Source organism: Phascolarctos cinereus, unplaced genomic scaffold, assembly GCF_003287225.1.
Source record: "Phascolarctos cinereus isolate Bilbo 61053 unplaced genomic scaffold, phaCin_HiC Scaffold_726;HRSCAF=1367, whole genome shotgun sequence".
Lineage (NCBI taxonomy): Eukaryota > Metazoa > Chordata > Mammalia > Diprotodontia > Phascolarctidae > Phascolarctos > Phascolarctos cinereus.
The window spans coordinates 117243107-117268812 of NW_027556098.1; the positions used below are offsets into that span (position 1 = coordinate 117243107).

At 40.5% G+C, this 25706-nt stretch overlaps 1 protein-coding gene across 1 annotated transcript in view; it reads left to right on the top strand.

The window, feature by feature from the left end:
- The window catches only part of KALRN (kalirin RhoGEF kinase), a 709132-nt gene that overhangs the window by 423840 nt on the left and 259586 nt on the right, over positions 1-25706 (top strand). Inside the window, 3 exon segments of the mRNA XM_078146745.1 lie at positions 9289-9412; positions 9415-9479; positions 16652-16783. Coding sequence (XP_078002871.1) covers positions 9289-9412; positions 9415-9479; positions 16652-16783 — 321 coding nt within the window.

A 25706-nucleotide genomic window follows, 5' to 3' on the forward strand; every position in this document is an offset into this window, starting at 1 on the left:
TCCTGGAAGTTTTCTAACAAAGGCTGTGCAGTCATCTAGTGGCTAGAATAGCTAGTGTGCGTGAGTCTGTCTGTCTCTCCATCTCCCCCCCTCCCCATCTATGTCATCTCAGGCTAGAGGGCAAGAACAAAAGCAAAAGCTCAGAGGTGAGAATGACCCTGATCTGTTTAGGAGACTGTCTCTGTCTCTCTAAACATACACACACACACACACACACACACACACACATTGCAAAGTGCTACAAAGGTTATCTTATTTGATCCTCAGAACAACACTAAGAGCTGGGTGCTGTTATTATCCATTTTACAGATGAAGAAACGGAGTCGGGCAGAGGTTGAATGACTTGCCCAGGGTCACACAGCTAGTGAATGTCTGAGATCCGATTTGAACTCAAGTCTTCCAGACTCCAGGTCCACTGCACCAACTAGCCGCCAGGGATGTAAAGGCAATCCTTATTCATGTATGGGATGCTCTGGCCAGCCCCCAAGGCCCTTTCAAGGTTGGGGATTCTGTGATTCCTAAAATAATGCTCTTATGTCTCTCTCCAGCTCAGATAGTTTCTATTTCCTATCTCTCCTCTCCCACCTTCCAAATTAAGTTTAGCCTAACACTTTGAAATCCCACCATGTCTGTTGAACTCTCCCTCCCGCTTTTCCATTACACAAATCTTCCTCTCCAGTCAGATCAGTCTTTTTCATTGTCCCCTAAACAGATTCTGCTCATTCCCACCTCTGAGCCATGGTCCTTCCTCTTCTGCCTGAGGTGCCATCTTTCTGAGCTCTGCTCAAATCCTACCCCACTTTGGGAATTCTCCTTTGGCCACTCAGGCTCATACTCCTCTGTGGGATAGAAGGAATGAATCATTTGTCCAATGTCACACAGAGTGCTCGTGGCAGAGTCAGGATAAGAGCCTGGGTCTCTCAGGCATTATACAGTGCTATTGATACTCTGGCTGCCTCCCTCATACAGGCAAATTGAGGATTTGCTCAGGGATTTAGGAATTGTGGTTGGATATGCTATATGAGCCAAGCAACTTCAGCCCAGGCATTGTTAGCTCCCTAAGCCCTAGCCAATGAGTCATGTATCTATACTGGTTAAGTGAGGTCACAACACTTGAAAAATAATCATTTTGGGGGATTTTCCTTTTCATTGAGGCTCTGGAATCTGTCAAAACTCAAGACATTAAGTCCGCTTTGGAGCTGGTTTGTTTACACACATAGCTCAACCTAGGTTCATTGCTCACGGTTTTGCTAGGTGCAGTGAGTGCAGACTGTACCAGATGTACAGTGTCTGGACTTACCCCCCCCCTGCCTTGAGCACCCCTCTTCTGTAGGGATCTATACTTGGTGATGATGGAGGAAAAATAGGTTTTCTCTTAGGAAAGTTCTGAGAATAAGGAGTGTCTTAGGGGAGCTTCTAGAAGTAAGAGGGGGAGAAGGAGGCAGTCCTTGCCCCTGGGATGGTTCACCTTAGAAGGAGACCTGGAGAAGAGATCATAGCAACCTTTGAGAAGGGCTGTGGCTTTTTGTAGTGTCAAGGAATGGAGAACAAAGTAGATGCCTATCTCCTAGGGACTGACTGAACAAACTGTGGTCCTTAAATGGAACGGAATATTGCAATTCTATGAGAAATGATCACTATGAAGAATTCAGAGAAACATGGAACAACTAACATGAACTGATACAAAGTGAAGTAGGAAGAGCTAGAAAAATAATACAATGACTATAACATTTTATATGGGCAGAAACAAAACCTAAAAGCAAAGGTCATGTTGTTCTCTAATTTCATTTTTTTCTATTTAACAAAAATTTATTTTCTCTCCTTCTGCTCCCATTGAACAACAGCAACAGCACAAAAGAAGCAAAAGAAAATCTTAGTAACAAATGTGCCTTATTAAGGAAAGCAAATTCTCTCATTGGCAGAGTCCAAAAATATATGTTTTATTCTTAATTTTGAATCCATCACCTCTCAGTCAGGAAAAGGGTAGAATGCTTCATCTTCAGTCCACTTAAAGTGTGGTTTGTTATTGCATTGATCAGAGTTCTAAAGTTTTTCAAGGTTGTTTTTCTTTATAATGTCATTATATAAATTGTTCTCCTGTTACTGCTCACCTCACTCTGCATCAGCTCATAAACACCTTCCCAGTTTCCTCTAAAACTGTCTGTTCGTTATTTCTTATGGCATAATAATATTTCATTCCATTCATCTGACATTTATTTAGTTGTTCCCTACTAGGTGGGCATCCCCTTTTATCTAGTTTTTGTTACTATTAATTAATTATTAATACTATTAATTAATTGGTTACTATGTTATTTTTGTATATATAGGTCTTTTCCCCTTTTCTTTCTTCTCATTGGGGATATATGCCTCATAGTGGTAGTGCTGGGTCAAAGTGGATGCACAACTTAGCAGTATTTCTTTCCATAATGACTGGACTGATACACACTTCTACTAACAGTGCATTAGTGTGCTGTTTTTTTACTGTCTTTCAAAAATTTTTCACTTTATTTTTTTTATCATCTGTCAGTCTGATGGCTGTGAGGTAGAAGCTCAGGGCTGTTTAAATTACATTTTTTAATTATTAGTAACCTGGAGCACTTTTCATATGGTTGCTGGTATCTTGGATTTCATCCTACAAAAACTTGCTTTTAATATTCTTTGACCATTTATCAATTGAAGAATGACTCTTAAAAAAAAAAAGAATGACTCTTATTCTTATAAATTTGAATCAATTCCTTATGTGTCTTGGATATAAGACCTTTATTAGAGAAACTTAATACAGTGATTTTCTCCCCTGTTACCCATTTCCTTCTAATATTAACTGTGTTAGTATAATTTGTGCAAAAACTTTTAAATTTTATATAATTAAAACTGTCCACTTTATCCTTTATAATCCTCCCTCTCTCTTATTTGGTCATGAACTCTTCTCCTATCCATAGACTAGAAAGATTTTTTTCCCCTTGTTCCTCTAACTTGCTTATGATGTCACCTTTTATATCTAAGTAATATGTCCATTTGGAGTGAATCTTCTTTTTTTTTCCCTTTTCTTTCTGTCTTTCTTTCTTTCTTTCTTTCTTTCTTTCTTTCTTTCTTTCTTTCTTTCTTTCTTTCTTTCTTTCTTTTTTGAGGCAATTGGGGTTAAGTGACTTGCCTAGGGTCACAAAGCTAGTAAGTATCAAGTGTTTGATCTGAGACTGGATTTGAACTTAGGTCCTTCTGACTCCAGGACTGGTGCTCTATCCACTGTGCCACCTAGTTGCCCCCCCCTTTTTGTTTTGTTTTGTTTTGTTTAGGCAGTCAGGGTTAAGTGACTTGCCCAGGGTCACACAGCGAGTAAGTGTCAAGTGTCTGAGGTTAGATTTGAACTCAGGTCCTCCTGACTCCAAGGCTGGAGCTCTATCCACTGCACCACCTAGCTGCCCCTCAGTGAATCTTGTTATATAGTGTAAGATGTTGGTATAAAACTTATTTCTACCAGATTGCTTTCCAGTTTTATTAGTAGTTTTTTTTTTATTGAAAAGTGAGTTCTTACTACAGTTATTGAGAACTTTAGATTTACAAAATATTAGGCTACTGTGTTCATTTCCTTATGTATGTTATTTTCCTAACCTGTTCCACTGATCTCTCTATTTCTTAACCAGTACCAAAATGCTTCAATGATTACTCTTTATAGCATAATTTGAGATCTGGTGCTTCTAGGACCCTTTCTTTTCCCCATTTTATCATGTTCCTCTTGAAGTTCTTGATATTTTGTTTTAGATTAATTTGTTATTTTTTCTAGTTCTAAAAATAATTTTTGGTAGTTTGATTACTGTGACACTGAATAAGTAAATCAATTTAGGTAGTGTTGTCATTTTTATTATATTGTCATGACCCAACTATGAGCAATTAATATTCCTCCAATTTTTTTATACCTATAAAGAATGTTTTGTAGTTGGAATTCTGTATAATTATGATATAATCACTCACCTTGTCTCAAAAAAAAGATTAAAAAAAGTACCTCCCTCCCTATTTTGCAGAGGTGGGAGAATCATGGATGTGAAATACTACATATATTGCTCTGTTTAGCTGAATTGCTTTTAAAATTTTTGTTGTTACATTGGATGTCCCTTTAGGAAGGGGAGAGAGGGACACACTTGGAAATGAAGGGATATAGAAACAAAAGATATTAATAATGATTTAAAAAAATAATAGGACAGAAAAAGTGATATGCCTTTTGAAGCAGATTCTCCCCCCTCCCCAATCCTCCTTCCATCCTGCCCTTGCTGGGCATGTAATCCAGATTCCTTACTGATAGAAAAAGATCTCAAATATAACAAAGTATTCATAGCACTACTTTTTTTCTTTTCTTTTCTTTTCTTTTTCTTCTTTTTTTTTTTTTAGTAGTAGCAAAGAACTAGATATAATATGGGTGTCCATAGACTGGAGAATGACTGACATATTGTGATATTTGAAGGTGGATGATCTTCAATTATTTCAGTTGTGACTGACTCTTCATGGCCTCATTTGGAGTTTTCTTGGCAAAGATACTGGAGTGGTTTGCCGTTTCCTTCTCCAGCTCCTTGTTCAGATGAGGAAACTGAAGTAAACAGAATTAAGTGACTTGCCCAGGGTCACACAGCTAGTAAGTAAGTGTCTGAGGCCAGATTTGACCTCAGGAACGTGAGTTCCGCTGCAATTTGCCTCTAGGTGTCCAGCACCTCGCTGCCCCGATATTTGAAGGCGGTAGAATATTATTGTATGTTAGCAAATTTGTAAGAAGTGAGAGGAGCAGAACCAGGAGGATAATATACATGACACCAATAATGTATGTGAAAAGAACACCGAAAGACAGCTTGAATTTTAATGCCTAATCTTGTCCCTGAAAAAGCCAAGAAGGAAACACACCTTCTTTTCTTTGAAGAAGTCAGTTTACAATGAGTGTTTTGCATAGCTGTTCTGCTTTGTTACAAGGGAGTGGGTGTGCCCAATTTATGGTGTAAGATTAGGAATGGGGCCATGCCACTTCCAGGGCATTTCCGCTATAGGGCTGCTCAGGTTCCACCCCCTGACCCACACTCTGCTTTTCGACTCTAGCTCAAAAGGGAGACAGAAAGGTGTCTTGTTTTCTCCTATTAGAATGTAAGCTTCTTAAGGGCAGGGACTATCTTGCTTGCTTGTATTTGAATCTCTAACACCTAGCACTGAGCCTAGAATGCAGTAAGTACTTGAAAGTGCATTTTTCATTCATTCAGTGGCTGGGAGTGGGAGGGAATCAGTGAACTTGTGCTGCCTTTCCTGGTGAGCTGGGGTCTGATGAAAAGGGGTGGAGGGAGCGTGCTCACTGGAGGAGGGATTTCCTAAGAGGAAGGACCTGTTATGTGGACATCACATCATTTCACCCTTTCCCTTTTCTAGCCTGCTTTCCCCTTCAGGGAAAGAACATGAGACAACATGAGACCTTTTTTTTTTTTTTGGCCAGGACAAGTGAATGGCACACTTCTAGTTTGAATACTCTCCCCTCCCCAAGTTTGGTGTTAACTAGAGGTTGCTGGGAGTTAGAGACAGGGTCAGGAAACAAGAGTCTTCCTTGTTATCCGTTTAGCCAAGATTTTTTGCAGGAGGGAGAATTTCAGTTAATCTTGGAATAAAAGAAGAGGAAGGAAATTAAACTATGTTTTTCCCCCTAATGCAACAGCTTATTTATTCAGAAGCCAGAGCCACTAAAATCAGCATATACACTCCCAATTTTGAAGACATTTTCCTCCATCAATTTTATGAGTAGATTTTCCTTTTAAGCACAATTTGTTTAGAAGCCCAGAGAAAGTAGTGCTGAAAGATGAGGTAATGATGACTCCTCAGAACCCTGAAGAATTATTACTCAAGAAGACAGTGATTCCATCTACTAAGGAAACATGTGAGGCAGAAAGGATTCAGGTCAGTTACAAGGAAGAATTTGCTAAGTGAGGGGCTACTAGGAAGAGGCAGGCTAGCATCATGGAAAGGACAAAACCCATATTAGAGACCTTGACCTGGCATTATAAATGCCATATTGTATTCATAGTATCAAAGTTTTAGAGCTGGAAGGAAATGAAGGAATCATCTAGTCAAACTCCTTCATTTTGTGGATCGGAAAACTAAGGCCCAGAGAAGTTAACTGAATTATCCAATGTCACACAGCAAAGTAGCAGAACTAGAATTTGATCCTAGCTCCTCTGGGTCTAAATCCAGCACTCTTTGGACTAACTGAGTTTACTCATATGTTAAAAAAAAAGAAGTTTTGGATAAAGAAGGAGACAAACATTTATTAAATGCCTAATATGTGTTAGGCATTGTGCTAAGTGCTTTAGAAATATTATCTCATTTGACCCTCACAACAACCTTGGAAGTTAGGTGCTATTATTAACTCCATTTTACAGTTGGGGAAATTGAAACAGACTGAGGTGAAGTGACTTGCCCAGCATCATACAGCTAGTAAGTATTTGGATTTGAGGCTGAATTTGAACACAGGTCTTTTAACACTTTGTCTAGGTACCACCTAGCTGTCTCAGGAAAAGATGATCATTGAATTCTTTTCCAGACCCATAATTATACATTAGAATAGTCTTTGTGTCTGATTATTTCCAGTACCATGCTTTTCCCATACAATTATAGATTTACAGCTAAAAAGGCACCTTAGAGACCACCTAGTGCAACTCCCTTATTTTACGGAGAAAAAAAAACTCAGGCCCAGCAAAATTAGATGATTTGCCCAAGGTCACAAAGATAGAATCTGAATCCACTTTTGGCTCCAAATCAATTGCACTGATAGTTTCTCCCCTTGAGAGCTTTCAAGTTAGGAGAAATCCTTATGGCACTAGACTGGGTGAGGGGTAGTGTGGTGATTAAAAAGGTTTGAGAGACATACTTTCTGGGTAATTTAATCATTTTATTATGAATGACAGTATTTTAATAAAAGGATGGTCATTTGACCATGGCTCTTTTAGACCAAAGACAACCATAGCAGAGGGCTCACAATTTTTATGCCCTTTGAAGAGTAGGTGTCCCCACACACACACACACACACTTCACCACCAGTGGCAATCTACTCTGATTGGTCAGCAACTAATGAAAGAATGAATATTATAATCAAGGACTGGACCTGAACCTTGATTACATCATTTACTTCTTAAGTTACCCCCCAGCCTTTTATCCCCATGCAAACCTGAGCAGAACACCATGGCTGCCCCACCTGGGTGGGGTGTAGATAGAGAAGGTTAGTTCAACCTTCAGAGACTGAGGTCTTGAAATAAGGATAAAAGGGAAAGGGGGAAATCTGAATCTCCCTAAATCATTGTTTATTGATAATTATTTCTCTCAGTAGTGTGCCTGGAAGCAGAGGGTCCAGAGGGGGTGGTTGTAAAGCTGGGTGGAGGAAGGACAGAGGAGTGGACTAGGATAAAGGACTTTCACGAATCCCCCTTTGGTGTCAATGGACTACATGTAGGATGAAGAACAGACCCCTGGCTCAGGAGGGACACAGGCACAATTGCTGATGATTCTTCATTGTTTTGGAGAGGCAGGAGCCCAAGTTTTTGAGACACCTTCTCAACGCTGTCCCACAACACTTGGGCATTGTGTGCTTCTCATGCAGTTACAGAGGCTGCCACAATATTATTTGATTGTTTTGACAGCTCAGACAATTAGTGAGAATAAGTTAAAAATAACCTCCTTCCCCACCCCTTAGATTGGTGTCATTTTTCTTTTGTCTGCTTTCTTCCTGAAGGGAGTTTCTGCCAGCCTAATCAAGAGACAGGGGAGGAGTGTTCATACATTTTTAATTTCCAAGCCAAGCTGGGAATGAATGTAAACAGAATAGTAGATGAAGGAAGCCAGCAGAAACTGTGGGAGACCTTGGATGCTTTTGATGCTTTATTGGGTGTTCTTAAGTCAAGTAGACAGAAGAATAAATTTCTTCATAGGTATAATTATTAGGGTAGACGATGGTACAATTGTCTGTTTCTATTTAAACTCTGGTTGAGCTAGGTGATGTAGTAGAGAGGGAGTGCTGGGTCTGGAGTCAGAAAGACCTGAAATGAAATCCAGCCTCAGACACTTACTAGCTGTGTGACCCTGGGCAAAACACTTCACTCTGTTTGCCTCAGTTTCCACATCTGTAAAATGAGCTGGAAAAGGAAATGAATGGCAAACCATTCCAGTATCTTTGACAAGAAAACCCCAGATGGGGTCACAAAGAGTCACACGAGACTGAAATGACTAAACAACAGCAAAGAGTGGAAAGAACACTGGCTCTTTCATCCCAGGAGCAGCATTCAAATACCTCCCCACTGCTTAGTACCTCTATGACCTTGGTGAAGTCACTGTAACATCCTTAAGCCTCGGTTTCTTTATCTGTAAAGTGAGATGATTGGACTAAAGGCCTCTGATGTTCCTTCAAGCTCCAGATCTGTGATCAATGACTATCTTTTTTGTTGTTCAATAGTTTTTCAGTCATTTGTGACCCCATTTGGAGTTTTCTTGGCAAAGATACTGGAGTGATTTGCTATTTCCTTCTGCAGCTCATTTTACAGATAAGGAAACTGAGGCAAACAGGATGAAGTGACTTGCCCAGGGTCACTCAGCTAGGAAGTATCTGAGGCTGCATTTGAACTCAGGAAGATGAGTGTTCTTGACTCCAGTCCTGACACTCTATGTATGGTGCAACCTAGCTGTCTATATCACTATCTACTCCTGCCTCAACCCTTCTCAGGGTGGGAGTATGGAATCCATGCTGAGACTGTTGAACAGTCTTGGGGATCTAGGATGTGATGATTGCCCTCCTCTCCAGTTTCCCACCCTGGACTGAGCTATGGTTTCTTTATCAAGATGGGGCTGGGCTTTCAAAACACTTAAACCTCTTATGAAAGTAAGAGAATAAGCCCGGAACAGCTTTTAGCATTAACCCTTCACTCCTCACATATTTAGCTTCACTGACTAAACATCCATATAGATCATAACATTCAGTGATTCTTCCCCACTGCTTAGCAGACAGACATTAGCAACACGCCTGAACACACCTGCTTTTCTGCCTAGCAGATATGTATTGTATCAGGATGACTGTTGCCTGCCTGCATTTTACTTTGGAGGGATCCACCCTTCTCTTGCCCTCTGGGCCAGTAATTGATTTATACTCTAAACTGAGGTGCTGCCCTGGTCATCCTTGCTCAGTCTTCTACATTTGGGGCATCTCCACCCCCCACCCCTGACCTAAAGTGCTCAATTAATTGCCTGGTAACTGACCCTCTAAGGAACTCTCCTTTTGGTTCTCAGAATGCCTATGTGAACATCAATCGCATCATGTCCGTGGCCTCCCGCCTGTCAGAAGCAGGGCACTATGCTTCCCAGCAGATCAAACAGATCTCCACCCAACTGGACCAAGAATGGAAGAGCTTTGCCGCGCCCTAGATGAGCGCAGCACCATCCTGGCCATGTCGGCCGTGTTCCACCAGAAAGCCGAGCAGGTAAGATAGACAGCTGGACGGACTTTGGGAATGGGCCTCTGGGAGGGATGGAGGAACTGAGGCAGGACTGAGTCACACAGCTGGGCTAAGGGCTCATGGGGCAAGAAAGGAAACTTGGTGTGGTGGAACAAAGAGCCCTGAACTCAAATCGAGAGAACTGAGCTTGAGCCTCAGTAAGTAGGTGGCCCTAGAGAAGTTACTGGATTTCTCTGAGTTTTAGTCTCCACATCTGTGTAATGGGTTTTCTCATAATTGTACCACCTACTTCACGTTTGCTGTTAGGAAAGCATTGTGCTAAATGAGTATTAGTGATTATTACAAATAGTGAGTAGTTGAATTCATCCTTTTTATTTAATTTATTAATTATATAGCTTTAAACAAACTGTCAGTGTTTGACTGTTTTCCCCAATGGAGGAAAGCATCGGGCTGGGTGATCATAGGATGGAATCATAGGGGCACAGATTTAGAGCTGGAAGGGACCTTAAAGATCATTGAGCCAGTCCTCCCATTTTCCAGATGAGGAAACGGAGACCCAGAAAGGTGACCCTGATCATTCCACTTAGTTAAATTTCTGAGGCAGGAATCAAACCTATAGTCCAGCACACTATCTCCTCTCCCACATTACCTCTATACATATGGAAAGGATCAAAGCTTTGATTTTTTTTTGAGAATGTATTTAATAAAGATGTATACCTGGATGATGAGGGGACAGGAATAAGACATATGTCTGCAGTTCAGAGGGAAGCCATGGATAATTCCCACACTGGGTGACGTGGTACACAGTGTATCAGGATGTGACGGCATGGCCCTAAGTGTGTTTGTTTGTTGGCCCATACATTTCTTTATGTCCTCTTCACATGTGTCCATCTTGGGCATTTTTGTCATTGAATTATTTCAGTCAGGTCCAACTCTCCATGACCTCTTTTGGGGTTTTCTTGGAGAAGATACTGGAATGGTTTGCCATTTCCTTCTCCAGTCCACTTTACAGATAAGGAAGCTGAGGCAAAGAGGGTGAAGTGACTTGCCCAGGGTCACATAACTAGTAAGTGTCTGAGGCTGGATTTTAACTCAGGAAGATAAGTCTTCCTGATTCTAAGCCCTAGTGCTCTATCTACTCTGCCACCTAGGACAGAGAGGTCTGCAAAGGCAGGAGGTACAACTGTTTCCTCACCTGGGTAGCCTACAGCATAGCACCAGTGTAGAAACAGGAAATTCCCCAGTGGGTCATTGGATAACAGTCAGAGGGCTGCTTCAGGTTTGGAAACAAGGAAAGTTGTACACTGCTACAAACCCACCCCACCTCCATGCTTTGGCTCAAAAATCATCCAGAAGGAGTAGAAGGGTTGCGGGGACAGCAGAAAAAAAGAGTGATTTGGGAATCAAACGCCCTGGATTTGAATCCCACGTCTGCCACTTAATATCTGTGTAATCTTGGACAAGATTATACTCCCTGTGCCTCAGTTTCCCCATTTATAAAATGAAGAAGTGGGATTAGACGGCCTCTTCCATGTTCTGTCTTTTATGTTCCTGCTCCCCCCTTGCCCTGAGCATCCTCTTCCTTGAGATGCAACATGGTGTAGTAGAGTGAGAGTCAGGAGAGACTGCAGAGATTCGCACAGACAGAAAACTTCATCTATGTGGTTTTGTTTCCTTGTCTGCAAAATGAAGGGATTATAACCCCTAAGATTCCTAGCTCTGAATCTACGAACCTATATAAATGTCACTTATCATTATTAGCAATGTGTCTATAGAACAAATCATGTTTCCTCTTTGGGACTAAGTTCCCTCATTTTCAAAATAAGGGGGTTGGCTTTGCGGACTTTTCAGGTCCTTTCCAGTGCTGACTCTGTTTTTCTTGGGTCCGTGGCAGATTACTTGGGGTGCGGGAGAGGGGTACAGGGGAGGCAATTTCAGATTTTTCTTACACTGGCACACACCTCCTTTAGGCTTGAGGCATGAATACAATGCCCTTTCCAGGATTTTTCACTGTATAGCATATTTGTAGAGGGGGAAACAGCCACAAGATGTCATCAAACACGAATGAGATCTATTACTGGGTAAGATCCAACATTTCTTTGGAATTGCTAAGATATGACCTAATGTGATTTAAAAAAAAAAAAAGGAAAAAAAAGAAAGAAAGAAAAAGCTGGAGGATGAAAGGTGCTGACATTGAGGCTAAAACTTAAGTGCTTACAGGCAGAGTCAAGGTTGGGCTTTAACTGGTGTGGTTACTTTTGTTTGATGTTTCCTGGCTGGAGCTGATTTGAATCAGAAGCAATTTTCTTGCTATCTATTTTTTCATGTGAGTTCTTCAGGTATTGCCGTAGCCCTCCCCAATCTGTTAGCAAAAGCCATAAACCACGCTTCTCTTCATCTGAGAAAGCTATCCCTGACTGTCCTTTCAATACATTTTATTTAGGTAGCTTTTTATTGTCCCACAGGAACTCTTCTAGGCAATGGGATCAAAAGGTTTTTAGGCAATTAATTTAAATGGATTTGTGCCCCTACCAGAGAGGAATCACATATAGAAGTATTCCAAGCCATTGGCTGGAAACCTGTTTACTTTTTTAAAAGGTATTTTTTGCCCAGTAAACCAGAAAGATTTCACTAGGCTCATCAGTTGTTTGTGGAGATTCATACCCTTGCACGGTTGTTAATTTTTGTTAATTTGGTGCCTCTGTCAAATTGTACATTATATGTCATATGACCAGGAGCCTTGTATAGTGAATAGAGAGCTGACTTCAAAGCCAGAGGCAGTTGGGGAACCGTGGTCAGAGCTCTGGGCCCGGAGTCAAGAAGACCTGAGTTCAAATCCACCCTCAGGCACTTACTAGCTATGTGACCTTGGGTAAGTCGCTTGACCTCTGTTTTCTCAGTTTCCTCAGCTGTATAAAATGGGGATAATATCAGTATCTACCTCACAGGGTTGTTGTAAGGATCAAATGAGACAATATTTATAAAATGCTTAGTACAGTACCAGGCACAGAGTAGGGGCTACATGAATGCTTATTCCCTTCCTTACCTAGAAGACTTGGATTCAAGTCTCACCTCTGACATACGGACTTGACTAAGCCAACACTCTAGGAAATTCTCTAAAGCTAAGTTGTAGACTAGGTGCCAACCTATATTGCTAGAGAGAATTTCCTTACTATGCAAGTGAAATCAGAGATCCAGTTCCTATTCCTATTCCCTTATTTCATTGTATAGGTGCATGGTGTCCAGTGGTGTCAAACTCAAAAAGAAATGGATCCCTAAGGGCCCCATATTGACTTAGAAAACCTTAAATTGATATTATCTATGTTGAATTATAATTTTATTTATTTTGTTAAACATTTCCCGGTTGTTTTTTAATCTGGGGCACTCAGGAGATCTGCCTGTCAACCCTGAGTCTGACACCTCTGGTATACGCCCTGACTGCCACCCCTCTCCCATACAGATGACTAAGAAGCTTGTGATCCTTCCTAAAGAGTCTCTTGTCTTCCTCTCCCCTGTCTCTACTACAAGAACCAATGGATTTTTGTTCATATTGTTATTATTTTTGGAGGGGGGCTAGGCAATGGGGTTAAGTGACTTGCCCAGGGTCACACAGCTAGTGAGTGTTATGTGTCTAAGGCCGGATTTGAATTCAGGTCCTCCTGACTCCAGGGCTGGTGCTCCATCCACTGCGCCACCTAGCTATCCTTATACTGTTAAATTTTGAAGCCTCTAGGAATCCCTATATAACCCTGGAGGTCTTTATGGGACTTCTGGGTGCTTGTCTTCCTAACCCAGCTACATACATACCAAAAAACATTAGAGTCACCCCTACATATGCTATACATATGTAAGTGAGGTATGGCTAGAAAGTAATAAGATTATTTGCCAAAGACATTCATGATGATTTTATTGCTTTATAGTCATGTGGCAGATGGATAGGATATGAATATGTCTCTCTGTCTGTCTATCTATCTATCTATGAAGCAGCATCGCATAGTAAATAGTGAACTGGTATCATAGTTAAGGTTCAAGATCTGCCTCTTATACATACCATCCCTTTGACCATGGGCAAGTCATTGCTGTCTGAGTGTCCTGGGCAATCCTCTAAGGCTGTTGTTGTTCAGCTGTTTCAGTCATGTCCAACTCTTTGTGATCCTATTTGGGGTTTTCTTGGCAGAGGTACAAGTGGTTTGCCATTTCCTTCTCCAGATCATTTTACAGATGAATAACTGAGGCAAACAGGGGTAAAGGATTTGCCCAGGGTCACACAGTTAGTAAATGTCTGAGGCCAGATTTGAACTCAGGCAGATGAGTCTTCCTGACTTCAGGCCCAGCACTCTATCTACTGTGCCACCTAGCTGCTGATCTTCCAAGATTATAAAGTTGTAAACTCCCAATTTACATTATTACAGGGAATTTCCCTAAACTAAAAAAATCATAACTCCAAAACAAAACCACATGTATACACATATCTATCTATTTATCTGTCTGTCTGTCTATCTACACGCATACACATATGCGCTTGTATTTATATACCAGCCTAGGAATCAGAAAGACCTGGGTTCAAGTCTTGGCTCCTACTAGCTGTGTAACCATCTCAGAGGGGTAGCCTTTTCATTCCACAGGCAGCTCTCTAAGCCTAGAAGGTACAAAAGGGTTGCTAGTATGCATTAGTTAAGGGAATTCCCACATTGAAAGTTCCCTGTGCTGATGAAATCATGGATCTAAATCAAATATATCCATGTAGATCAAAATATCTACATATCCATAAATAAATTGATATTTATATACATGAATACGATATATCATATGCTATATTTAGTATAATAGCTAGCATTTATATAAGTACTTTAAGGTTTGCAAAATACTGTATAAATATTTTCTTATTTGATCCTCACAAAAACTGAGAGAGATAGGTCCTATTATTATTCCTTTTTTATAGAGGGGTAAACTGAAGCAGGCAGAGGTTATGATTTGCCTAGGGTCACACAGCTGATGTGACCCTGGGTAAATCTCCTATGCTCTTAGGCAGGATGTGAACTCAGGTCTCCCTGGCTCCAAGTTCAGTGCTCTATCCTCATGTCCCTTAAGAAGTTAGTATAGTCATACGATATTAGATATGACTTGTCGATCAATCATTTTACTTTATAATCATAGCTTACTTATATACCCAGTAAAATGTAAGCTTCTTAAGGGTAATAACTATTCTTCATTTTGTCTTGATCTCCCTGGTAGCTAGCACATACATACTATATACATACTTATACATCTTATACTGTACAAACTAGATACTTAGGAAATGCTTTTTGGAGTTGAATAGAATATACCTATAGATGTATGTATAAGTAGTACTTTACATTGTATACTCCTTGGGTGGGGAAGCATAGTATCCCACACTCCAAAGGCAAAAACCAGGGACCCTCAGATTCTCCCAAAGGCTTCAGAATTTAAGAGTGGAAATTAGAAATCCACTGGCTCTCTTAGTGAGGGGATAAGGAGGGAAGTGGCTTGTCCCTGTTATCTTTCTGCCATAAATGTTCATACCCCACAGGCAGACAATGAATGATCTCACAAGTGAGTCAAATTATCCATCACGTGGCATTTTACAGTTATTTCCTAGCCATAACCTTTGCTGGTGGGAACCATTTTTCCAACAGGTTAACCAACTTTACTGGAAGAAAGTAACTATGGTATTAGAACTAGGAGAACCCCTTGGAGAGTGTTTCATAAAGCAAGGGAATAGCTTCTTTCTGTGCCTTAGAGCTCTTCAACTGAAACCTAACATCAGCCGTAACCTAAACCTGGGGCTCTTAACCATTTTTGCGCCACGAATCCCTTTGGCAGTCTATGGACCCTTTCTCAAAATAATGCTTTTAAATAATTGAAGGAAATACTACATTTCAGCCAGAGTTAATGAAAATAGAGGTGTTCTTTTTGTTCCCATTTAAGCCCACGAGTTCCTGGAAGCCTAACCCCAGGTTAAGAACCCCTGGCCTAGATAGACAGTCAGACAGGATGTAGCGCCAATGTGGCAAAGTTGGACTATGGATATAACTTGAGTGTAGTCAATTAACTGTCAATCTTTTGCATTATTGGAGGGAACCCCAAATGTGGAGAATGCACAGAATAATGTATAATAAAACATGATTTCTTTTTGATTTTAGAATGTGCTCCTATACAGATTTTTGGAAATGGTGCATTTACTCTTTATAACACTTGAGACTCTATAATGAGAGCACACTTGTGAAGGACTGCACGGAGGAGCTGGGAAACTATCCAATTTCTCCATTCAGTTTTAGTCTTTCCTGTATTCCAGTGCATGCTGGGAATAGACCTCTCTCCCTGAGACCGATGCAAAGCACCAACAGAGTTGTCCTCTTTGAAATCTTCCCTGGGTAGGGACTTCTTTCAGTCCATTTCAAAGGAATGCCCTGCTATAGCCAAAGTAAGAGTAAAAGAAAGTGTGACATGTCAACAAAGGCAAGTAATTAAACTGAATACTTTCAGTAATTTGGAATATACTTGAAGGCAAGAGTTGGGACAGATTAGCAGAGCAGTTCATTGTGCATAAATAAAAGCCACACTATTATTCTGTCCAAATTAGCCTGTTTATCCAGGGTTTCCCTCCAATAAAACCTCCCCCTCCCAAGACTTTTAATACTAATGTAGAATGACAGCTAAGAAAATCTTTAGCGTCTTGAGCTTAAGCAGTGATTCCATAAGCCAGGAGCTGGCTCAGAACACCTCTCAAGTGTCAATCAATCATCTAGCATTTATTGATGCCTTTTATATGCCAGTCCCTGTGCTGTACATTGGGAATACAGAAACAGAGAAAGAAACAATATCCTCTCTTAAGGAGTTTATATCTAAGCGAGGAAAGGTTTACACTGATTGCTTACGAGTTGCTGTTGGACCTAAGCTCTTCCTCTTGTCAGAATCTCTCAAGGTCACCATCTCTGTCTCTGGGGGAGGATCACAGGAGACAGAGCTAGAAACGGTCTTAGGATACATCTAGCCTAGCACCTGTATTTCCTAGATGAGGAAATTGGGACCTAGAAAAAAGTGGTTTGCCCAAATTACATATCTAAGAATTGGCAAAGCTTTGACTTGAATCTTCTGACTCCATGTCTCACTACTCTGTCTGCTATACCACAATGCCTTCCCTCTCCCTAACTTAATACCTGGTATAATTTCAGTTCCTGTCAGGAGTGGACGCCTGGTGCAAGATGTGCAGTGAAGGCGGCCTCCCATCTGAGACACAGGACCTAGAGCTGGCCATCCACCACCACCAGTCATTGTATGAGCAGGTGACACAGGCCTACACTGAGGTAAGAACCGCATTTAACTGGGGTGGGGGGAGAGGGGTAAGAATGAGAAATAACATAGGGGCTTGGGAGGTAAATCTGTCCACTGTCCAGTGAGTGTGGTGGGGATGGTACAGACTCAAGATTGTCTCCCTCTCTGAGAATCCTCCAGGGGCCAATAACCATCCTCCTCCCCATCCCTATCTTTGGACTATTCTCCCACCTGGCCTCTGGTCATGTAGCTAGTGATGTCAGCAGAAAACACCATGGGCTGAGTGCCCGTTCTGTGCAGAGTACTGTACTATGAAAGTACTCCCTGATCTACCAAGTTACCAAGTCTACACTTTTCCCCTAGGTTGAACTTGATGAAATTGCCCTTACTTCTCTAGAAATTCTTTGTAGGATCAGTTGCTTAGACCAGAGGTATCAAACATGCAGCCTGAAACCTGCAATATGGCCTTATTGTGGTCCAACCAGATTAAATGTAATTGGGAATTATGTAACAAAATAAATAAAAACACAATGGAACATAGATAATGTGAATATGTGATTTTCTAAGTCAATATGTGGTCCCAGCAGTCTGTACAGTTTAGCATTTCTATTTCCCCAAGTAGCGATTATCCTCCTGGCATAGGGAGACTTTTCCATAGGAATACAAATTACTGGTAATTTGAGTCACAGGGACATTAACTCATCCAGTCAACATCTTAGTTCTTGAATATCAGGGCTTGGTAATGCTGGCCCAGTATGTCCTCAAAGTCACTGCTGTTTTTGCCTTCTGTTCTCTGCCATAAGAGAATTCCATTAGTTTCTCTCCCTTATTTTCTCCCATTTGAAGGAGATTTTTACATCAGTCCATCAATTGGTAAACATTTGTTTAGTTCCTACTGTGTTCTAGGGCAGGAGTGGGGAACCTGTGACCAAGGCCACATGTGGCCTTCTAGGTCCTCGGGTGTGGCCTTTTGACTGAGTCTGAGTTTTACAGAACAAATCATTTTTGTTAATGTTATTATGCTAATTTTATTACTTATTATGTTTATTATACTACTTTTATTAAGGGGATTTATTCTGTGAAGTTTGAATTCAGTCAAATGGCCACACTTGAGGACCTAGAGGGCCATGTGTGGCCTTGAGGCTACAGGTTTCCCACCCCATTAGGCACTCTCTGGGAATACAAAGATGGTGAATGATGGAAGGAGCTCACATTCTAACTGGGGAGACAAGAAGTACATACATAAGATTATGCAGAATAAATGTAGAGAGAGTAAATACAAAATAGTTCGATACAAGGGAGTTTGGGAACGATGTTACTAACGGTTGAGGAGATCAGGAGAGATTATAGGAGGTCATGCTTGAGCTTCAGCGTAAAAGAAAAGAGGAATTGTGTGAGGCAGAGATGAGAAGAGAGGGTATTCCAGGCATGAAGGACAGCCAGTGCAAAGGCACAGAGATGGGAGATTGAGTGTTGTCTGCAACAGAGAGGAGGCCAGTTTGGCTGGATCACAGAGCTTGGGGAGAGCAAAGATGCATCATAATGTGTGAGAGAGCTCTAGTATATGACTTTGTCTTCCCTAGAACATTCTGATAAAATCTGCCCCACTTTTTCACATTAGTGTGACTTTTATAAACTAAGGCATACTCTCCCATCCTTTCCCACCGAACCTTCCATCTAGTGCGGGTCACCCCCCTACCTTTTTATAAAGTTCCCAAGGACAAAAAATGTCTCATTTTGAATTGGTAACCCTGGCAACCAGCCCAAGGATTGGTACATAGGAGGCACTTAATAAATTCTGATTGATTGATACATAGATGGGAAAGTTGTACTTTCTTAGGGAGAATGACTGAAGGCTTGACTTTATATTCATTGTTCTTTACTTCCTTTAACATAAAGTCAATGACCTGTCCTTCCCAACTGACTAGAATGTGCTCCAGAGATATTGGACTTCCTCTGCTTTTCTATAGCCATTAGTTGCTTGGAGACAGGACAGCCATAGCTTATGCTTCTCAGAAACAGTTCCCTGAATGTCTGCAATTCATGAGATAATCACCTTTCTTCTACCCCACCCTTGACAAAGAAATTATCTTGATTTGACTTTGCCTCCTACTGGAATCTCAATTTAATTTTGCAGTCCAGCCACTGTTTTCAACTTGACCTCTATCCCCCCCTCCTGGTGGTCTGGCTACTTGGTCACCTATTGTGTCAACTGGCAGGGATGTCTCAATTCCTTTTTTGGAGAAAACCCAATTACTCACCAGTAAGCTTGTTTCTCCAAAGAAGTATCATCCCTGACAGTTGGCATGGTTTCTCTATAATTGACTCCTCAGACACGTCTCTAGCAACTTTGCTTCTTAGCCTGATAATCAAGTGGAATTTGGAACCAAAGAATTGGCCGAAGTGGGTTTTATAGTCACTCTATAAGGCAAGCACATCTGCTACTTTGGGGGTGATTGGATCTTCCAGATTGCTCCTATTAAAGAAAAAAAAAAAACCTGACACAGATGAGATTAGCTCATTGTTGTCCATGTTTGAAGAGGACCAAAATGACAATACTTTGTCAGGGTCAAGGTGCACAAGGGACGATTTGTCTGACTGAGGTCAATCAGACCAATATGAACTTGGAAGCTCTACCATTGATCATGCACAAATAGTTCATGTGACCAAATGAGACATATAAATATTAAGGGAAACAGCATGATTCACAATAGAAAGAACAGTGGCTCTGAAATCAGAAGACCTAAATTCAAATCCTGTTACCAAGGTGACCACGGTAGAATCACTCAACCTCCTAGGGCCTCCTTTCCTTATCTATAAAATGGGGGTGTTGGACTAGTGGGCCTATGAAGTCCCTTCCAACTTGAGATCTCTGATCCTCTGAATAATAATCATATTTGAATCACAGAACTTTTTTCAAAAGAGAACCTTAGAGATCATTTAAACCAACCCCCTTCTTTTACAGTTGAGAAAATTGAGACCTAAAGGAATGAAGTACCTTGTCCAAGTTCATGGTCCTATTGGGTCTAGAAACCATATCTCCTAACTCAGAGTCCCAGATTTCTTTCCCCTACACAAGTGTCTCGCACTTGTTTCCTGTAGGATGAACGTACCTCTGTTATGCCTAGTCATTCCCTCTAAATCCTCAAGTGATAGAGTGAAAAGTCATCAGCTGCCTCACCCAGACGTGGACAATGAGGCAGAGGGGATCAGAGCTTCTCTAGAACTAGGTGTCTTATCATGAGAGCATCCCTATCCCAAGCCACACTGGCCTCTATGGCATCAAATCATCAAGCAGCATAATTGCTCAGAACCATGTGGGGTGCGCTCCCTGGGATTTGGCCAAAAGAAAGATGGCTTGTTCACCAAAACATCAACTGGAGGGAGATTCCATTTGACCATTTCATAATATTCTCCTCTCTCTGCTTCCCCTGACATTGAACCATATGGGGTAGAGTTGGATGTGGGGTGGTATTTGAGTTGACTTTTTTTCCAGCAGCCTTTCCTAGACTTTCTACCCACTTTTCCTCAGAACCCTATCAGCTTGGCTAGTTCCCATAGTCAACTGAAAGTGATAGCAGCCTTATCTGGGATCTTGAACCTTCTGCCAACTTATTGTCAGGGCCTGAGGGAACAGGGAAAAGAGGGAGGAGCCAGCAAAGGCAGCATCCCATCCCCTTCTGTTATCAGTCCAGAGTTTACTAGTAGAGTTAATATTCCATACTAATCATCTCTCTTGGATTCCTTCTTTGACCACTCTCTAAAGGATTATATGGGTGTCTTCCTTGCAATCAGTATCCTTTCTCAATGAAGAAGAATGGTTCATAGTGCTGCCAATCTACCAGTTGCTCCAGGGGATGGGGAAAAGATGAGTCAATGCCCAATCCTCAGAAGGTAGGGATGGCAGTGATTTAAACAAAAATAAGAGGTAGTCTTTGTTCAAAATTTAGTTTCCATCTTTAATCCATTTCCTTAAGAAAAGACTTTTGTTCTTTTCCCCTGTTTTTTCTAATATTTTATTTTTCCCCAATTACATGTCAAAACAATTTTTATTTATTTTTGAAAAATTTTGAGTCCCAAATTCTGTCTCTCCCTCCTTATCCTCCCAACCTCATTGAGAAGGCAAGCAACCTGATACAGATTATACATGTGCAGTCATGCAAAACCTATCTCTACGTCAGTCATGTTGTGAGAGAAAACATAGACAAAAAAGAAGAAAAACAAAGAAAGTAAAGAAAAAGTATGCCTTGTTCTGCATTCAGATTCCATCAGTTCCTTCTCTTGACATGGATAGCATTTTTCATCATAAGTCCTTCAGAATCATCCTGGATTACTCTATTGCTGAGAATAGCTAAGTCATTTATAGTTGATCATCATACAGTGTTGCTGTTACTGTGTACAATGTTCTCTTGGTTCTGCTCATTTCACTTTTCATTAGTTCATATAAGTCTTTCCAGGTTTTTTCTGAGAGCATCCTGCTTGCCATTTCTTATAGCACAATAGTATTCCATCGCAATCATATACAACTCGTTCAGCAGTCCCCCAATTTATTGACATCCCATCAATTTCCAATTCTTTGCCATCATTAAAAGAGCTGCTATAAATATTTTTGTACACATAAATCCTTTTCCTTTTTGGGGGGAGGATATTTTTTATCTCTTTGGGATACAAACCTAGCAGTTATATTGCTTGGTCAAAGGGTATCATGCATGGTTTTATAGTCCTTTGGATATAGTTCCAAACTGTTCTACAGAATGGTTGAATCAGTATATATCACATCACGTATCAGTATGCAATCAGTATGCAATCAGTATACAGTGCATTAGTGCCTCAATTTTCTCACATCCACACTAACATTTGTCATTTTCCTTTTCTGTCATATTAGCCAATTTGATAAATGTGGGATGGTAGCTTAGAGTTGTTTTAATTTGCATTTCTTTAATCAATAGTGATTTAGAGCATTTTTCATATGATTATAGATAGCTTTATTTACTTTGTCTAAAAATTGCCTGTTCATATCCTCTGACCATATAGCAATTGAGGAATGGCTCCTATTTTTATAAGTTAGACTCAGTTCTCTATATATTTAAGAAATGAGGTCTTTATCAGAAAACTTGCTGTAAAAATGTTTTCACTGCTACTATTACTAACTTTATTTCCAAATATCCTATTTTTCCTCATTTATCCTACTCTCTATCTCCTTTCACCCTGCTCTTCCTCAAAAGTGTTTTCCTTCTTTTCTTTATCTTCCCCCAATCTGTCCTCCCTTCTATCACCACTGCCCTCTCTTATCCCCTTCCCCTCCTACTTTTCTGTAGGGTAAGATAGATTTCTATAGCCACCTGAGTATATATCTTATTCCATCTCTGAGCTAATTCTGATGGGAGTAAGGTTCACTTTCTTCTCTTCCCCCACATCCCTCATCTTCCCCTCTACTGTAAAAGCTCTTTTTCACCTCTTTTATATGAGATAATTTATCCCATTCTACCACACCCTTTTCCCTTCTCCCAGCACATTCCTCTTTCTCACCCCTTAATTTTATTTTTTTAGATATACCATCATATTCAACTCACACCTGTGCCCTCTGTCTATGTATATTCCTTCTAACTGCCCTAATAATGAGAAAGTTTTTAGGAGTTACAAGTATCACTTTCCCATGTAGGAATTTAACTGGTTTAGCCTTATTGAAACCCTTATGATTTCTCTTTGGTGTTTACCTTTTTATGCTTCTCTTGAGTTTTATATTTGAAACTCAAAATTTCTATTCACCTCTGGTCTTTTCACTAGGAATGCTTGAAAGTCTTCTATTTCACTGAATATCTATTTTTCCCTTGAAGGATTATATTCAGTTTTGCTGAGTAGGTGATTCTTGGTTGTAATCCTAGCCCTTTTGCCCTCCAGAATATTATATTCCAAGCCCTCCTATCCTTTAATGTAGAAACTGCTAAATCTTGTGTTAATTCTAACTTTGGCTCTAAAATATTTGAATTGTTTCTTTCTATCTGCTTGCAATATTTTCTCCTTGACCTGAGAGTTCTGGAATTTGGCTATAATATTCCTGGGAATTTTCATTTTTGGATCTCTTTTAATCAGTTGGTGGATTCTTTTAATTTCTATTTTACCTTCTGGCTTCAGAATGTCAGGGGAGTTTCCCTTGATAATTTCTTGAAAGATGATGTCTAGGCTTTTTTTTTTTAAACATAGCTTTCAGGTAGTCCAATAATTTTAAAAAAATCTCTCCTGGATCTATTTTTTCCAGGTTAGTTATTTTTCCAATGATATATTTCACATTTTTAAATTCTTTTGATTTTGTTTTATTGTTTCTTAATGTCTCATAAAGTCATCCACCTGCCCGATTCTAATTTTTAAGGAATTATTTTCGTCAGTGAGCTTTTGTGCTTCCTTTTCCATTTGGTCAGTTCTGCCTTTTAAGGAGTTTTTTTCTTCAGTGATTTTTCATATATCTTTTTCCATTTGGCCAATGTTACTTTTCAAGGCATTCTTCTCCTTTCAAGGCATTGGATTGTTGTACCTCTTTTACCATTTGGCCTATTCTGTTTTTTTAAGGTGTTATTTTCTTCAGTATTTTTTGTGCCTCCTTTACCAAGCCATTGACTCTTTCTTCATGATTTTCTTGCATCATTCTCATTTCTCTTCCCAATTTTTCCTCTACCTCTTTTATTTGATTTTAATATCCTTTTTTGAGCTTTTCCATGACCTGAGACCAATTCATATTTTTCTTCGAGGTTTTGGATATAGCAGTTTTGACTTTGTTGTCTTCTAAGTGTTTTGAGCTTCCTTGTTACCATAGTAACTTTCTAGAGTCAGAATTTTCTTCTGTTGTTTTCTCATTTTCCCAGCTTATTTCTTGACTTTTAACTCTATGTTAAAGTGGGGCTCTGCTTCTGGGGTAGAGACTGCACTTTCCCAAGCTTCAGATTTTTTTTGTTTCTTTGTTTTTTGTACAGCTTTTTTCAGAGCTAGTTCTGGGGGTCTGTAAGCTTTCAGTTCTTCCAAAGTGGTGTGATCTAAGGAGAGGGATGTTTACTACTCTCTTGGCCTGTGCTCTGGTCTGTGAGTTACCACAAGTACTCTTTTCTGCCCTGGAGCTGTGAGCGAGGTCCCATCTCCCCTGTGGTCACAAGCTCTGGTGTGCTAGTTCTCCTTCTCACCCTGGGACTGCCACCCAGGACTAAGACCCAGATCAGAGTATGGGCAAAGCAACAGAGTCCGACCTCCAGTGCCAGCAAAGGTACTCCTGTAATCTCCTTCTGACCAGTTGTTCCACTCCTTACCATCTATGAGCTGAGAGATCTAGAAGTAGCCACTGCTGCTGTTGATTCAGTCTCTTACAAGCCCTGCTCTGGGGCTGAGGCCCGGTCTGTGCCAGCACAGCCTGCACTGGCCTGTGCTCCTCTCTCACCCCTGATGCAACAGACCTTTCCTACTGACCTTCTCACAGTTGTCTTGGGCTGGGAATTTATTTAACCCACTCTTTTGTGGGTTCTGCTGCTGCAGAATTTGTTTTGAGGCATGATTTTAAAGATATTTGGAGGGGAATTTGGGGAGAGCTCAGGTGAGTCCCTGTCTTTTCTCCTCTATCTTGGCTCCACCCCCAGATTTTTGTTCTTTACCTAACCCACCCTTCAAAAGGGGAAGGGGAGTCTAGAAAGGACTTTTAGCCCAGAGATATTTTATTTTTTAATATTTCCAGAGAAATTGAAAAGGATGTTTTTAATATACTTCCAGAATATCTGGATATATATAAAATATACATATATATTCATGTACATATATCCATATATATAATATATGGATATGTCCATTATATATAATATATATCCAGAATATCAATAATCATTTACTAAGTTCATACAAAATACTGTGCTAGATGTTGGGGGAAATACAAAGATCCAGTTTCTGTCCTCTTGATGTTTACGGTTTAGCAGGAGAGATACAATGCCTACATAAATATGCCAAACTCTGATAAATAGGAAATACCTATTCAGTGTCTGTAGTGTGAGATAGAGCATAATACATGCACAAGAGTTACAAAGTGTTGTGTGATATCAGAGGAAAGAAAGTGGGGATATCAGCAAAGGCTTTATTGAGGAGTTAATATTTGAACAAAAAGTCTTGAATAGTAGATAAAATTTCAAGGAAAACTTCAGGAAACTCCTTTTTCTCCGTTATATTGCTTAGAAACCTTCAATTACGTCCCCCTCCCCCACGTGCGCACATGTACACACACACACACACACACACACACACACACACACACACACACATACACACTGCTGTGTTTCAGGACCTCTCAATACTTTTCTGGGAAGCTGAATTTTAGGAGCAATCACAGCAACCATGAAGCTCCTTCCTCCACACCTGCTCTTACTTAGGCTAAGAGATTATGCCACTACCCCTCCAAGACTGTAGCCAGGAATTTGAGGTCCAAGAGCTCTCCTCTTGGGTGACCTCAGTGAAAGCACATGTAGCACTCACGTGCCTGTGCCTCAAGGCTGCCATAAGTGTTGTCCTCCTAGCAATGCACAGGTCTGCTCTTAGCTCTGTTGCCTGTCTTCTAAAAAAGATAAAAAAGGATAGGCCTAGTTTTGGGGTAAAGAGTCCCTTTTATAGGTCAGCTCCTCTCATAACAGCCTGTCCTACTTCATCTGAGTCAATCAATTCACTACCACTCACTGAGACCCATCCTCCATAAGGAGGTTAATTAATCCACAAGCACTTATTAAGCACCAGCTGTGTGTCAGACACTGTGCTAGGTACAAGGGATACCAAAAGGAAGGAGTTTGCATTCAACCAGGGGAGATAACATGCAAATTAATAAGTCTATACAGAGAATATAATAAATAGGATTTAAATTTAGGATAGCACTGGCAGCTGGAGGGGCAGATCAGAAAATGCTTCCTGTAGCCAGTCTCTTGAGCAACATTTGGAAAG